This window comes from Coregonus lavaretus, assembly GCF_964263955.1.
Source record: "Coregonus lavaretus genome assembly, chromosome: 9".
NCBI classification, from domain to species: domain Eukaryota; kingdom Metazoa; phylum Chordata; class Actinopteri; order Salmoniformes; family Salmonidae; genus Coregonus; species Coregonus lavaretus.
The window spans coordinates 20,788,302-20,803,604 of record NC_139996.1 but is presented as its reverse complement, the minus strand read 5'-3'; the positions used below and the strand labels follow the sequence as shown (position 1 = coordinate 20,803,604).

General features: G+C 43.0%; 1 protein-coding gene across 2 annotated transcripts; it reads right to left on the bottom strand.

Moving 5' to 3' along the window:
- Positions 1 to 116: 116 nt before the first annotated feature.
- On the bottom strand, positions 117 to 12,709 carry LOC311135032 (uncharacterized protein). 2 transcript variants are annotated; one of them, XM_084168889.1, is made up of 12 exons: positions 12,177 to 12,709; positions 11,673 to 11,789; positions 11,226 to 11,577; positions 10,731 to 10,824; positions 9,983 to 10,070; positions 9,435 to 9,759; positions 9,085 to 9,178; positions 8,895 to 8,982; positions 7,868 to 8,186; positions 1,811 to 1,904; positions 1,625 to 1,712; positions 117 to 1,426 (listed from the first exon to the last, which is right to left on the bottom strand). In XM_084168889.1, the coding sequence occupies exons 3-12, from the start codon at positions 11,503 to 11,505 to the stop codon at positions 818 to 820; spliced, it is 2,079 nt and encodes a 692-aa protein (XP_084025015.1). In that variant the 5' UTR covers positions 11,506 to 11,577; positions 11,673 to 11,789; positions 12,177 to 12,709; the 3' UTR covers positions 117 to 817. The 2 variants fall into 2 exon arrangements, with proteins under 2 accessions (XP_084025015.1, XP_084025016.1); XM_084168890.1 differs by having other exon boundaries at positions 11,226 to 11,550; positions 12,177 to 12,690.
- Between the last annotated feature and the right edge of the window lie 2,594 nt (positions 12,710 to 15,303).

Below are 15,303 nucleotides of genomic sequence, written 5' to 3'. Positions count from 1 at the left end.
CATCTGGATACAAACAGTAATGTATGGAATGAAATCTATGTTGAGTACAAACCTAACCATCCATTGATTTTAGACCCTAGTCCTCTACATTTTTACAGATCCGATAAACAGAAAATCATGAGCAGAGTATGGTCCTTTTTATTGTAGGCTATACACAAAATTGTTGAGTGGGTACTATTTTCTAAAAATATATATTCCATCACGTTTCTCACTAGAGCTTTGGTCATACTGTGATTTGATTTCTCAAACAATATTTAACTTCCATACTTTTTTAGCAGTAATTTATAGCATATTCATTGTTTGAACATGGAAACAGCTTTTCACATTAGACAAAAGTAGTCAGTAAATAAAAAGTGAACACTTCTATAAAACATTCAGATCTCTCACTTATGGTGCTAATTTGTCTTATATTACAATATAATTGCAACCAAGACTGAAAAGACGGGATGAGGTCATTGAGATAATGATGAGAGTCAAATCACAAACACTTTAAGGCTTACATAACATAATTAGCCTATTCTTTCAAAAGAAACAACACAGAGCAATTCTCAAATGTCATTCAAAACAAGATTGAATCTCTGTCACTGGTTTAGTTGAATAAACCATTAAGTTTAGATGTTTTGAATGTATCAATCACAAATCAAAGAAAGCGTGTTCTCTTGTGAATCTTCAGGTCCCATGATCCTAATGAGAGAGTGTAAAAAATGTATTAATCTTTCAAGCCAATAAGGTGAAAACATGCTGAAAAGTCTGTTCTCTAAATTACATGAAGGCTCTTGATCAGTCCTTGGCTTCCAAGGCAGTTAATACCATAAGTCTACATCCCCATCCCACAGTGGTTGATGTGTCCAGTGTGCACCACTGTAGCACTGTTCATCACCACTGCTGCCCTCTGGCTCTCAAAGGCCTCTCTCTCTCTCCCTAGTGCCACCATGTCCTGTTCCAACAGCATCCTGTCTCTTGCCAAGTTGGCTCTCTCGCTCTCCAGCCACTGCCGCTCTCTGTCTACCGCCGCTCTATCCCCCTCTATCGCTGCCCTCTCCCTCTCCACCATCTCCCACTCTCTCTCCAGTGTCACTGCCTTGTGAGCAGTAGTGCCCCCTGCTGGCCCCCTACCCAACCTCTCCTCTCTCAGGGCCCTCTCGCACTCCGCTGTGGCCCGGTGGCCCTCCTCTGTTGTGGGGTCCACATAAATCTCTTGTTCGTACTCCAGTGTGATGTCGCCCTTGTCCAGCAACGGGCGTCCTCTATTTCGAGAGGGCTGTGAAGAGGAAGGCTCGGGGTCATCGCCCTCTGTTATAGGGGTCAGGACGGGTCCGCTGGCGGCGAGGCGGCCCTCCATGGCCTCATTCATGAGGTAGAACCATGGCCAGGAAGCAGCGTTGTCTGCCATGCTCTCCATGCCCACAGGAGGGTACTTCAGGTCCTGTTCAGGGAACAAGTGTGATCACAGTGTAGAATACAAACAACAGAGCAGACTTCAGCTGGGTGAAAGTATTTGACCAATGCATGGGCATTATTAAGGATTGGTCCTTCAATATAAACATTCTGATTTTGATCTATTTACAGTTTGGTTTATTTCATGTTGCAGAAATTTGCAGCAAACACACACTTGATAGTTTACCTTATATCTCCTTTTTAAGTTGTCCCACTTCTTGGCCACCTGGTAAGTTGACACCTTCCCCAGGAGACCCAACTCTTTTAAAATGGCCCTGCACACAAAAATGATCAATGTGATCAGTGTTGATTATGCATATCTGACTTTAGTGCTTCGTCATTGACATTTATTTTCATAATAAATCCTACTCACTTCCATGCAGCCTTGGCAGCATTTCGCCTCCCAGTGAAGAGAACTTCATTGGCCGCACGCAACTTAATCAGCCTCCTCGTATCCTGCTCTGTCACTGTCATCAAAGCAAAAATAAAGTTGCTATTTGTTTAACAAAATGTTTGGCTTTATTGATGCCTACAGTGCCTTCATAAAGTATGTACAGTGGGGGAAAAAAGTATTTAGTCAGCCACCAATTGTGCAAGTTCTCCCACTTAAAAAGATGAGAGGCCTGTAATTTATCATCATAGCTACACGTCAACTATGACAGACAAATTGAGAAGAAAAAAAATCCAGAAAATCACATTGTAGGATTTTTAATGAATTTATTTGCAAATTATGGTGGAAAATAAGTATTTGGTCACCTACAAACAAGCAAGATTTCTGGCTCGCACAGACCTGTAACTTCTTCTTTAAGAGGCTCCTCTGTCCTCCACTCGTTACCTGTATTAATGGCACCTGTTTGAACTTGTTATCAGTATAAAAGACACCTGTCCACAACTTCAAACAGTCACACTCCATACTCCACTATGGCCAAGACCAAAGAGCTGTCAAAGGACACCAGAAACAAAATTGTAGACCTGCACCAGGCTGGGAAGACTGAATCTGCAATAGGTAAGCAGCTTGGTTTGAAGAAATCCACTGTGGGAGCAATTATTAGGAAATGGAAGACATACAAGACCACTGATAATCTCCCTCGATCTGGGGCTCCACGCAAGATCTCACCCCGTGGGGTCAAAATGATCACAAGAACGGTGAGGAAAAATCCCAGAACCACACGGGGGGACCTAGTGAATGACCTGCAGAGAGCTGGGACCAAAGTAACAAAGCCTACCATCAGTAACACACTACGCCGCCAGGGACTCAAATCCTGCAGTGCCAGACGTGTCCCCCTGCTTAAGCCAGTACATGTCCAGGCCCGTCTGAAGTTTGCTAGAGTGCATTTGGATGATCCAGAAGAGGATTGGGAGAATGTCATATGGTCAGATGAAACCAAAATATAACTTTTTGGTAAAAACTAAACTCGTCGTGTTTGGAGGACAAAGAATGCTGAGTTGCATCCAAAGAACACCATACCTACTGTGAAGCATGGGGGTGGAAACATCATGCTTTGGGGCTGTTTTTCTGCAAAGGGACCAGGACGACTGATCCGTGTAAAGGAAAGAATGAATGGGGCCATGTATCGTGAGATTTTGAGTGAAAACCTCCTTCCATCAGCAAGGGCATTGAAGATGAAACGTGGCTGGGTCTTTCAGCATGACAATGATCCCAAACACACCGCCCGGGCAACGAAGGAGTGGCTTCGTAAGAAGCATTTCAAGGTCCTGGAGTGGCCTAGCCAGTCTCCAGATCTCAACCCCATAGAAAATCTTTGGAGGGAGTTGAATGTCTGTGTTGCCCAGCGACAGCCCCAAAACATCACTGCTCTAGAGGAGATCTGCATGGAGGAATGGGCCAAAATTCCAGCAACAGTGTGTGAAAACCTTGAAGACTTACAGAAAACGTTTGACCTGTGTCATTGCCAACAAAGGGTATATAAACTTTTTTTATTGACCAAATACTTAGGCCTCATCTTTTTAAGTGGGAGAACTTGCACAATTGGTGGCTGACTAAATACTTTTTTCCCCCACTGTATACCCCTTGACATAGTCCACATTTTGTTGTGTTACAGCCTGAATTCAAAATGGATTAAATATATTTGTTTCTCTCACCCATCTACACACAACCCCCCCCCCCCCCCCCCCCAAATGACAAGGGAAAACATGTTTAGACATTTTTGCAAATGTATTGAAAATGAAATCTCATTTACATAAGTATTCACACCAGATTCCTTTGATAATCCTTGAGACGTCACTACAACTTGATTGGAGTCCACCTGTGGCCAATTCAATTGTTTGGACATGATTTAGAAAGGAACACCTGTCTATATAAGGTCCCATAGTTGACAGTGCATGTCAGAGCAGAAACTATACCATGAAGTCCAAGGAACTGGCTGTAATTGTGATGAAGCATATATCTGGGGAAAGGTATAAAACTATTTCTAGAGTGTTGAAAGTTTCAAACAGCACAGTGGTCTCCATCAGTCTCCAAACAGACTCTGCCTAGAGCTGGCCGTCTGACCAAACTGAGCAACCAGGACCTTGGTCAGGGAGATGACCAAGAACCCAATGACCACTCTGACAGAACTACAGAGTTCCTTGGCTGAGATGGGAGAACCTGCCAAAAGGACAACGGTCTCTATAGCACTTCACCAATCTGGGCTTTATGGGAGAGTGGCCAGTACCCAGTACTTTGTTGAAGCACCTTGGGCAGCGATTACAGCCTTGAATCTTCTTGGGTATGACGCTACAAGCTTGGCACACCTGTATTTAGGGAGTTTCTCCCATTCTTCTCTGCAGATCCTCTCAAGCTCTGTCAGGTTGGATGGGGAGAGTCGCTGCACAGCTATTTTCAGGTCTCTCCAGAGATGTTCAATCAGGTTCAAGTCCGGGCTCTGGCTGGGCCACTCAAGGACATTCAGAGACTTGTCCCGAAGCCACTCCTGCATTATTGGCTGTGTGCTTAGGGTTGTTGTCCTGTTGGAAGGTGTGTCTGTTTGCCCCAGTCTGAGGTCCTGAGTGCTCTGGAGCAGGTTTTCATCAAGGATCTCTGTGTACTTTGCGCCGTTCATCTTTCCCTCGATCCTGACTAGTCTCCCAGTCCCTGCCGCTGAAAAACATCCCCACAGCATGATGCTGCCACCACCACCATGCTTCACCGTAGGTTTGGTTCCAGGTTTCCTCCAGACGTTACGATTGGCATTCAGGCCAAAGATTCAATCTTGGTTTCCTCCCGAGTGGCGCAGTGGTCTAAGGCACTGCATCGCAGTGCTAGCTGTGCCACTAGAGATCCTGGTTCGAATCCAGGCTCTGTCGTAGCCGGCCGCGACCGGGAGACCCATGGGGCGGCGCACAATTGGCCCAGCGTCGTCCAGGGTAGGGGAGGGAATGGCCGGCAGGGATGTAGCTCAGTTGGTAGAGCATGGCATTTGCAACGCCAGGGTTGTGGGTTCGATTCCAGTATAAAAAATAAAAATGTATGCACTCACTAACTGTAAGTCGCTCTGGATAAGAGCGTCTGCTAAATGACTAAAATGTAAATCAGACCAGAGAATCTTGTTTCTCATGGTCTGAGAGTCTTTAGGTGCATTTTGGCAAACTCCAAGTGGGCTGTCATGTGCCTTTTACTGAGGAGTGGCTTATGTCTGGCCACTCTACCATAAAGGCCTGATTGGTGGAGTGCTGCAGAGATGGTTGCCCTTCTGGAAGGTTCTCCCATCTCCACAGAGGGACTCTGGAGCTCTGTCAGGGTGACCATCGGGTTCTTGGTCACCTCACTGACCAAGGCCCTTCTCCCTTGATTGCTCAGTTTGGCGGGCTGCCAGCTCTAGGAAGAGTCTTGGTGGTTCCAAACTTCTTCCATTTAAGAATGATGAAGACCACTGTGTTCTTGGGGACCTTCACAGCTGCAGAAATGTGTTGGTACCCTTCCTCACATCTGTGCCTCGACACCACCTGTCTCAGAGCTCTATGGACAATTCCTTCGACCACATGGCTTGGTTTTTGCTCTGACATGCGCTGTCAACTGTGGGACCTTATATAGACAGGTGTGTGCCTTTCCAAATCATGTCCAATCAATTGAATTTATCACAGGTGAACTCCAATCAAGTTGTTGAAACACAGCAAAAGGTCTGAATACTTATGTAAATAAAAATACATTTCCTAACATTTCTAAAAACCTGTTTTCGTTTTGTCATTATATAGTATTATGTGTAGATTGATGAGGAAAACATTTATTTTAATCAATTTTAGAATAAGGCTGTAACGTAACAAAATATGGAAAAAGTCAAGGGGTCTGAATACTTTCTGTATGCACCGTACAAGATGATTCATGCTGTAATCGCTGCCAAAGGTGCTTCTACAAAGTATTGACTCAGGGGTGGGAATTCTTATGTAAATCAGATCTATATTTCATTTTCTATACATTTGCTAAAGTTTCTAAACATATTTTCATTTTTCATTATGGGGTATTGTGTGTAGGTGCGTGATAAATAAATATTAATCAATTTTGAATTCAGGCTGTAGGAGTAATACTTTCTGAAGGCACTGTATATGGTTCATATTAGGGCTGAACCCATTTAGTCAACTGGTCGATTGTTTGGTCGATAGGCTCTTGGTCGGCCGAGATTTTTTAGTCGAGCAGTCGCAAATATGTATATTTTTTTATGGCACACAAGACAAGTCTGATTCGCGCTTGTCTCAGGAAAAGGGAGTGTGGCTAAGATGCACAAGGCATGTCTCTCCCGCCATTTCGTGCGCATTTATTGTTTCATAACTTCCTTGTGTGAATTGTTTGCCCTTTGTTAGTGTCTATCAATTCCCCATTACATATAATCACCAGTAGTAGCCTACATTTACCGTTAATTCCCATAATTTCTAATCTACAATGTTTGTTTGGTTACAGTAATTTCTGTTAATGCATTCAATATATTATTATTATTATTATTATTATTATTACAGTCGTGAAGCGTTCTCTTTGTCGGAGTGGACACGTTGTTTGCAGAGCTCACAACCTATGCTACACTTGTGAGAAACAAGTTTTGGTTTATTTCATTCCATTTACAAGTTGTCATTTTTTTAATTGTCTTTTGTTTGGAGCACTCCTGTCAATGAGTAAGGATGTGCACCTGATTACGCATATAGAAGTAGGCCTATGCTACCTGGCCTGTGCGCAAATGTAGGCCTATAAATGTGCCCATTTGGGGATGTCGGATAGTATTTCTGATTGTCTTAACTCACTAACGAGCTGTGGAGCTTCTCAAATTAAAAATGTCTTCACCTCAAACACCAAGTAAACAAATGTATGCACTCTAACTGTAAGACGCTCTGGATAAGAGTGTCTGCTAAATGACTAAAATGTAAAATGTAAATGTTTTTAGAATCCATTGAGAATGACAATAGTTCCTCAATGTATTTGACAAATATTTCCAGCTCTCTCCCTTCTGATAACCACTCCACATGAAAGGGAAAAATGTAATGCTCTGATCCAGTAGAAACTTAAAAACACCTGATTACTACTTATCCCTTGCACAAATAGCCTACAGCCGTGCCTGTCCCGAGCTCACTGGCGCGGGACACTGAGAGCCCAGAATATTTTATACAATGTTGAAAATTTGCTAGCACAAGCTTTGGGCCAGACAGTTGATACAATGTTTCAAGGTTGTTGCAGACAGCCATGCGTAGCCAATGTGTTTTATAGTATAGTTATCAGGATATTTTCTACCTGCAGGCTGCAATGTTTTTATTTGTTGGCTTTATGTAAGCTATGTTTACATACTTGGCAATAGATGTTACTTTTAGATTTGTTTCATTTAGATAGAATTTAAATTAACCACATAACAATGATTTTGAGATAAAATACTATTATAAATTAAATGAAACTGTTCCACAACAATGTGCATATGAAAATCATAACTGGCACGCAGATCGATAGAAATGGTAAGATAAATTGGCACTCCAAATGGAAAAGGTTGCCGACCCCTGGTGTAGACTATTACCGGCAACTTCAGGAGTTTAACCGCAGGGCAGAATCTGCGAAGGCCAGCAGCAACGGGAGGAGGAGGGTCGGGAACAGGTTTTTTTTCCTTCTGGTTAGGCTATCTTGATCTCTGGCTCCCTCTAATCATTTGTGTGTCTTAATTATTTAATCAAACAGCATGCTTAAAGCATCAGACAAGCTCAGTACATATAGTTGATTTTATTAAAACACATAGGGTGTGTCTATATATGGAAAAATACACGTTTTTAAATTTCGACCAATCGATTGCTCGAAAGAAAAGACTAATCTCGGTCGACCAATATTTTTTTGGGGTCAGGGACAGCCCTAGTTCATATACACATGAGAAGATTTTTAACTCATTAAATTTTACTTTTAAAAGTATATTTTATCCTCCTTAAAAAGTACATTCTGAGACATGAAGAATGAAGGAATGACACTGACTTTTATAGGAGAATTCCAAAGGTGTGGGGCACGCCTCTATACTGGCGTCTAAGAACGTAACCGTTCCATCCACCTCTGTGTCCCCTGGTCCCATTCCCAGCTCAGAAATCCCACTCCTTTCTGGCATGGGACACAGGTCTCTCTCTGTAGGCATCGGTGAGGATACAAATAAGTAGTCTTCCTCGCTCATCCATATGGGAGTTATTTTGGGGGCTCTCGCAGCCAGTCTGCCCTCGAAGGCATCGTTCATGAGTTGGAACCAAGGCCAGGAGGCAGGGGTGCTCTGGTTCTCCATGCCACGTGGCGGGTACTTCAAGTCCTAAGGGATAAGAGAAGATATAAACTTATTAGGACATATCACTTAGTGTGACCTACCCATCCTCCGGTCCCACATATGAGCATGCATGTACACATACACTGACTGTACAAAACATTAGGGACACCTCTTTCCATAAGACTGACCAGGTGAAAGCTATGATGCCTTATTGATGTCACCTGTTTAATTCACTTCAATCAGTGTAGATGAAGGGGAGGAGACATGTTAAATAATGATTTTTAAGCTTTGAGACATGGATTGTGTATGTGTGCCATTCAAAGGGTGAATGCGCAAAACAAAATATTTAAGTGCCTTTGAACAGGGTATGGTTGTAGGTGCCAGGCGCACCGGTTTGAGTGTGTCAAGAACTGCAACGCCACTGGGTTTTTCACACTCAACAGTTTCCCATATGTATCAAGAATGGTCCACCACCAAAAGGACATCCAGACAACTTGACACAACTATGGGAAGCATTGGAGTCAACATGGGGCAGCATCCCTGTGGAACACTTTTGACACCTTGTAGAGTCCATGCCGTGATGAATTGAGACTGTTCTGAGGCCAAAAGGGGGTGCAACTCAATATTAGGATATAAGTGTTACTAATGTTTTGTACACTCAGTGTGCATGTGCAAGTACACACATAGGCCCTGATAAACAGGTTGAGAAAAAGCATGGACAAAATGTACATGGACACACACTAGTTACAATACCTTGAATTTTGTCTTCAGGTTGTCCCACTTTTTGGCGACCTGGTCAGCAGACAACTTTCCTGCAAGGCCCATCTCTTTTACTATTGCCCTACAGAGATATAATGGAAGTACAAAAAAAACAGAGTACATTGACTGTAAATATCAGATTTTTATTTAGCCAACTAGTTTTTTCCAACACAAGCTAACTCACCTCCAGGCAGGCTTGGCAGTATTTCTCTTCCCTGTGAAAAGAGCCTCATTGGAAGCACGCAGCTCTATCAATCTCTTGGTGTCCTCCTCAGTCACTGTAATACAAGCAAATATAACAACTAGCGATATTCTTCACAAAGAAGTGTTATTGAAGTAACTTATTGCTAGTTAGCATTTTGCCAATAACTCCAAAGACTTAGGGTCACAAGATGGTGAACGTTACTAAATAACTCAAGCATGCACTTTAAAAACTGTCTGGGTCGACCAATACCAACCCAAGAAAGTGGAAAATCATATTGATTTGCATTTTGAGCAAATCGTCCCTTTGAAAGGCAAAACATAATCACTTACGCTTATATGAGAATTCTGTGGCCGTGTGATACTCCCCTATGGTGGCCCCTGGGAAGATGGCTGCTCCATTCCTCTCCTCCGTTTCCACCAGCTCATCCATTTCCGACTCTGTCAAGAACTCCGACATCCCCCCCCTCCCTGGCGTCCGACGAGCCCTCTTCCTTGGTAGTGGAGAGGGCTCAAACTCCTCATCACCCTCCTCTACTACTGGCGTCAGGATGGGGGCGCAGCCGGCGAATCGTCCCTCCATGGCATCATTCATGCGGTAGAACCAGGGCCAGGAATTTGGGTTGCTCTCCATGCTGCGGGCTGGACATTTCAACTCCTGCACCAAAAGAGGAACACAGTGTCTGGGTTCAGTGGACAAAAGTGTGGAGTGGAATTAAGAGGAGATGTGAGCAGGTGATGAGAGAGAGATACATTGTGGATCAAGAATAACATCAAAAAACTTGGGGAATGTTTCTTATACCCTACACAAAAAAAATCACTAATGAAACTGAAACACACAAATACGCTAGTTGAGTACTGCCGTCACCCTCTCACATTACCTTATATCGCCTCTTGAGGTTATCCCACTTTTTGGCTAGCTGGTCAGTAGTCAGCTTTCCCTGAAGGCCCAACTCATTCAAAATAGCTCTGCAGGAAAATATGGAGAGACAACACAGGAGGTTGGTGGCACCTTAATTGGGGAGGACGGGCTCATAGTAGGGCGGCAGGTAGCTTAGTGGTTAAGAGCGTTGTGCCAGTAACCGAAAGGTCGCTGGTTCTAATCCCCGAGCTGACTAGGTGAAAAATCTGTCGATGTGCACTTGAGCAAGGCACTTAACCCTAATTGCTCCTGTAAGTCGCTCTGGATAAGAGCGTCTGCTAAATGACCTATTTATTTATTTATTTATTTATTTATAGTAATGGCTGGAACGAAATGAATGGTAATCAAACTCATCAAATACATGGTTTCCATGTATTTGATACCATTCATTCCATTCCAGCCATTATTATGGGCGGTCCTCCTCTCAGCAGCCTCCTGTGAGAGACAAATAAAAATGTTGACAACAATTTGCAAACAAATTCTCATTTAGGGCACTTAACGAAATCGGAAATTATCAAATAGGTATAAGCATTATAGTAATAGCTCCAAGTCTAGCTAGACAGACTTATCACCATATTGTTTACACCTATCCAGTCCTTTTGAACATACATAAGTCCAAAGGAGCTAGAGGTGGATTTGGGACAGATAATCACAGGATGTGCTGGGCCAAAATATGGTCTGTATCTGTCCTTCCCAGACATACTCACCTCCAGGCAGGCTTGGCAGTATGTTTTCTGCCTGTGAAGAGAGCCTCATTCACGGCACGCAGCTTTATCATTCTCTCCGTCTCCTGCTCTGTCACTGTTAAGAAGGAACCAAAGTCAGTAATATGAATCAGGTACATCAGATTGAGCATATATTACCATGTATCAAATAACACACCATTTTTGCAGCAAGCTTGCTAACAACCAATAACTACAATTAAAGTCTAGACCAGGGCTCTCCAACCCTTTCCTGGAGAACTACTGTCCTGTAGGTTTTTGTTCCAATCCATCCTAATCTACCGCACCTGATTCTAATAATTAGCTGGTTGATCAACTGAATCAGGTTAGTTACAACGGGTTGGATTGAAAACCTACAGGAAGGTAGCTCTCCAGGTACAGTGTTGGAGAGCCCTGGACTAAACAGACCTCCTGGTCAAATTAAGGTTGAAGAAATCATTGGAACGGTCAACAGAATCACAGTATGCTCAACTCACTTACTTTTATATGAGCATTCTGACATTCTTCGCCAGCCCATTGTAGTAGGGCCCTCGGTCTGAGTTACATCAGTGTTAAAAGTTGCATTGTCCTCCAAGTTCTCTGTCCCCGCACTGTCCTCCATCTCAGTTTTGATCAAGAACTCCAAAATGTCAGCACCGTCGCCCCCCTGTCCTCTCTCGTTGGTTAATGGTGAGGGAGAACTTGGAGCCTCACCACCCAAAGATTCCACCGCCAAAACGTTGGCGCTGTTGAAGAGGCGTCCTTCCATGGCCTCGTCCATAAATTGGAACCAGGGCCAGGAGGCTATGCTGGTAGCAACAGTGTCCTTGGCAAAAAAATTGTATTTTAAATCCTAAAAGACAAATACAAAAGTGGGACTATGGCTGGGATGAGGATTTTTTGTTTTGACTTAATGATCAGTAAATATTTATTTTAGAAGTCCCAAACCTCAGTCTTCCAAGAACACAAGCCCACTAACTTGTCTCTAGTCTTCAGATTTTCCCACTTTCGGCAATCTGGTCAGCTGTCAGCTTTCCATCAAGACCCAATCCCCTTAGAATTGCACTGCACCGTTAAAGATATAAACCGTTAGATATAAACCTGGTTGTGGTATACTAAATGTCATACAAAAACCCTCACATACTTCCAGGCAACCTTGGCAGCGTTTATATTTCCTGTGAAAAGAGCCTCATTGGTGGAACACAATTCTATTAACCTCTTGACGTCCTTTTCAGTCACTGTAAACAAAACACTGTATTGTAAACACATTGTCTATAGCTTGGTAAACACCAAGCTACAGATCTCTACAACGGATAGACGCACAGCTGATAAAAACAACCCATGTAATAAATGACTTCACTAGCAAAACAACCTGCAGTTGCACACGTTACAATTGACCTTCTGCCAGCTAACTAAACGAGACGAGGGAAGCTAATAACATGAGCTACTCACTTTTAAAAGAGCTATCCGTGACAGGCGTTGGGTCCACCATTTGCGCCAGCTAGAGAATGGAGAAGTGAACGCTTACAGGAAGGAAGCGTGCTCATGCACAAGCTTTCCATCCTGGGGGCTAACTATTAATAGTTGAGTAGGTAGGTAGTTGTAGCCATCCTGCATCCACCATCTCGTTGAGTTTGATAGTATTTTTCTCTTCGGAAGTTGTTTATTTCTCAAATGTAAGGAGCAGTTTGTTTCAACAAATAATTGTGGATTTGCCAGCGCTTGATTTGTTGTTTAGCTAGCAGCTAACGTTTTCGTAGCCTATGCAGGCGATAGTGGCGCTAACGTTTTGGTAGCAAGCAGCTAGCTCAGATAACCCAACCCACTAACAGAATAACAATGAAAACAATTTCCTCCATTCATCTCGCAGTAAATTCGTCCATGTGTTAGAGATATTTCGAGTTGGTACCAAATGGAACCGGTTGCAATGTGCAACACTGACGTTTTTTTTAACGAGATGTGATGCAGTTTTTCTTCTATTTAACAAGCTGGCTAGTGAGGGGGATTCTATTAATCTGGCCCGGGCAGGCGTAGTTTGAAACGCGTGGAAAATGATTGCATTCGTTTTGGAAGCGGGCTGCCTCCCGGGCATGAGCCGGCTGCCCGGTTCTGGCCGACGGTGATGTCGGCTCAAAACAAAAGTGGAGTAATGAGTAGGATTCTGTGTTTTCATGTGCAAAAGTGATAGTTTTTATCAAAAGCAATCTGCCTTCCCAATGAAAACTAGTTTGAAAATTCGAACGATATTTTATGGAAAAGAGATGTGTGTTTCTGAAAATGGATCATGTTACCTTGTTGACAACATAACTGAGGCGAGTGGTGCTATTCTAGCTGCGCTGTTTGACGTGACTGTAAGTTAGCCGTAGTTGGCTAACTAGCAACCAAGGGATAAGAACGTTGCCAGCCTGAATGGCAATAGAACATTTAGAACGAACGACTGGGTCGAGTCCATAGATACAGAACAAAAACACTTAAGGACTAGGTCGCGTTTCTGACAACCGAACCGATAGAACTAACGACCAGCCGGTTTGGGTAGCAACCCTATATTTGTGTCGGGACTATATCTTGTTGAATGATGAGTATAGTATGAATAACATTTTAATGAAAATATGGAAACCATTATTTGAATATGTTGGTAACCCGTTGTATAAAAGTGATAATGCCCTCGAAGCCGCCGTTTTAGAGGATATGTTGGCAAAGTTTGCCAGCCCTCGACTTCGTTTCGGCCCTAACAACACCCGTGCCAATATATCCTCCAAACACTGGCTTCTCGGGCATTTTAACTTAAGTAAGGTTGGCTTCTTAGTGTTCATAGCAATGGTTATCAACTGTACTGCAGAAATGGAACGTAAATCACAGAAAATATAGGTTTTGGTGGCAGCTGCAGAGAAGTATTTTGGTATACGAGATTTGACTTCAGAAGAGTTACAGGGTGTGTAGAGTGGTGGTGTCCAGTCCTCCCAGGCAGTTGGCATGGTGCAGGAGTTGATAGGGTCAAAGTAGTGGAATGGGGTAGTGGGTTTTTAATGAGTGAAGGGTGTTTTTATTTTTTATTTTTCCCATTTCGTATTACAAAGCATCATGGATTTATATTATAGTCCAGTTGGGGGCGGTAATGTAACATATTGGATGCCAACCGCCGTTAAACTCCAAAGAAGAATGGCGCGCCTGCCTCACCGGGTTCGCCCGGTCACGTGATAGGCCATAGTCCAGTGCACCCTCGGTCAGTTTAATAGAATCCCCTCAGTGTTGTTCACGTTCAGTGAGGAAGAGGCAAAGCGAGAGGTTCAACTCGGCCAAAAATCTGTCTCCAGCAGGCGCTGTTTCGTTTCTTTCGCTCGAGGAGTTTTTGTATGGAGGTCAATGAGAGAGTCGAATTTGGTCAACAAAAATGTGTATGGCTTATTTGCTACGTGAGGTTTATTTGATCGAATATATGTTTCGTAATGCTTAGATTGATATGAGTGTACTGATATAAGTAGGACACGTGACATCCAGGCAAAAAACACGGAAAAAACACTATCGGAGTTGTCCCGAGATGACTGCATATTCATGACATGAGGCTACTAGCCTATGCCGCGTTCACGTGCTAGTCGGAACGAGGAAACTCAGACATTTCCGAAATGCTAACTGGTTGAACGCGGAACGTGTATAAGTGTGGTGTTGTTGACTAGAACTACAATGAGTTAGCAAGTCTGACATTTTCGAGTTTCCTAGTTCCGACTATCACGTGAAGGCGGCAATAGCATATCTCCATTGAATACAGGCTGACGTCAACAACCCTTATCGAATATTAAAACATGTTTCAAATAAAGAGATGTATCCACCAATCCAAAGAGAGGAATAGGCGGGAGCTTGACACGTGCCGCTTTGTGGACAACGACTCCCATTGTTAGGACGGAGAGACAAGTATCTTGTCAGTAAATAAATATACTTCGACGTTATGGACGATCTCTGGTGGAATTTGAGGAGTGTCATATATTCCAACGAATATGATTGGTTGTTTCGTGTGTCATAACATGGGGTACAAAAACAACGCACCTGGATCCAAATATTTGTTCATAAATTCTGCAGCAGGTGAAAGTTGACACATCGCCTCTTCGTTGTTTGAGAACAAGCTAGTTTTTACGAAAGTGTTTTTTCTTGCATAATTCGAGGATATGCGTATCTTTTCAACAAAACGAAAACATTTTAACAAAAACATGTTCTATAGTTGTCAATTCGGTTAGCAATACTTATTTCAACAAGGATTAGCTAGCCATTTGACAGAAAGGACCATCCTAAACATAGCTAACTTTTTTTTCCAGGGATATAAAAAAACGGACATTTGGTAACTATGTGTTTTGATGCAATGACTGTTAAAAAGAACCACGAAACATTCAGTCCTTGCTATCGGGTGTCGGTGAAAAAGCCAAGATGTTGCCAGAGAAAGCAAGGTCCTTTGAACAGCAATCTGAAACTTCAGAGACAAAAACTACTTGCCATTAGAGCAATATCACGAAAATACAGGCCAAAGAATCGCCATCACCGAAATGTGTTTATTATTGCGAAATTGGGCTTGCAATGTGGGCCTTTCACT

What these genes read in the sequence shown, in the direction of transcription:
- LOC311135032 (XM_084168889.1), bottom strand. Translation starts at nt 11,505, where the DNA reads ATGGACGAGGCCATGGAAGGACGCCTCTTCAACAGCGCCAACGTTTTG. An exon ending in GTCAGAATGCTCATATAAAA is followed by an intron (nt 10,825 to 11,225) that starts GTAAGTGAGTTG and finishes CCTTCTTAACAG; the next exon opens with TGACAGAGCAGGAGACGGAG. An exon ending in ACCTGAAGACAAAATTCAAG is followed by an intron (nt 8,187 to 8,894) that starts GTATTGTAACTA and finishes CTTATCCCTTAG; the next exon opens with GACTTGAAGTACCCGCCACG.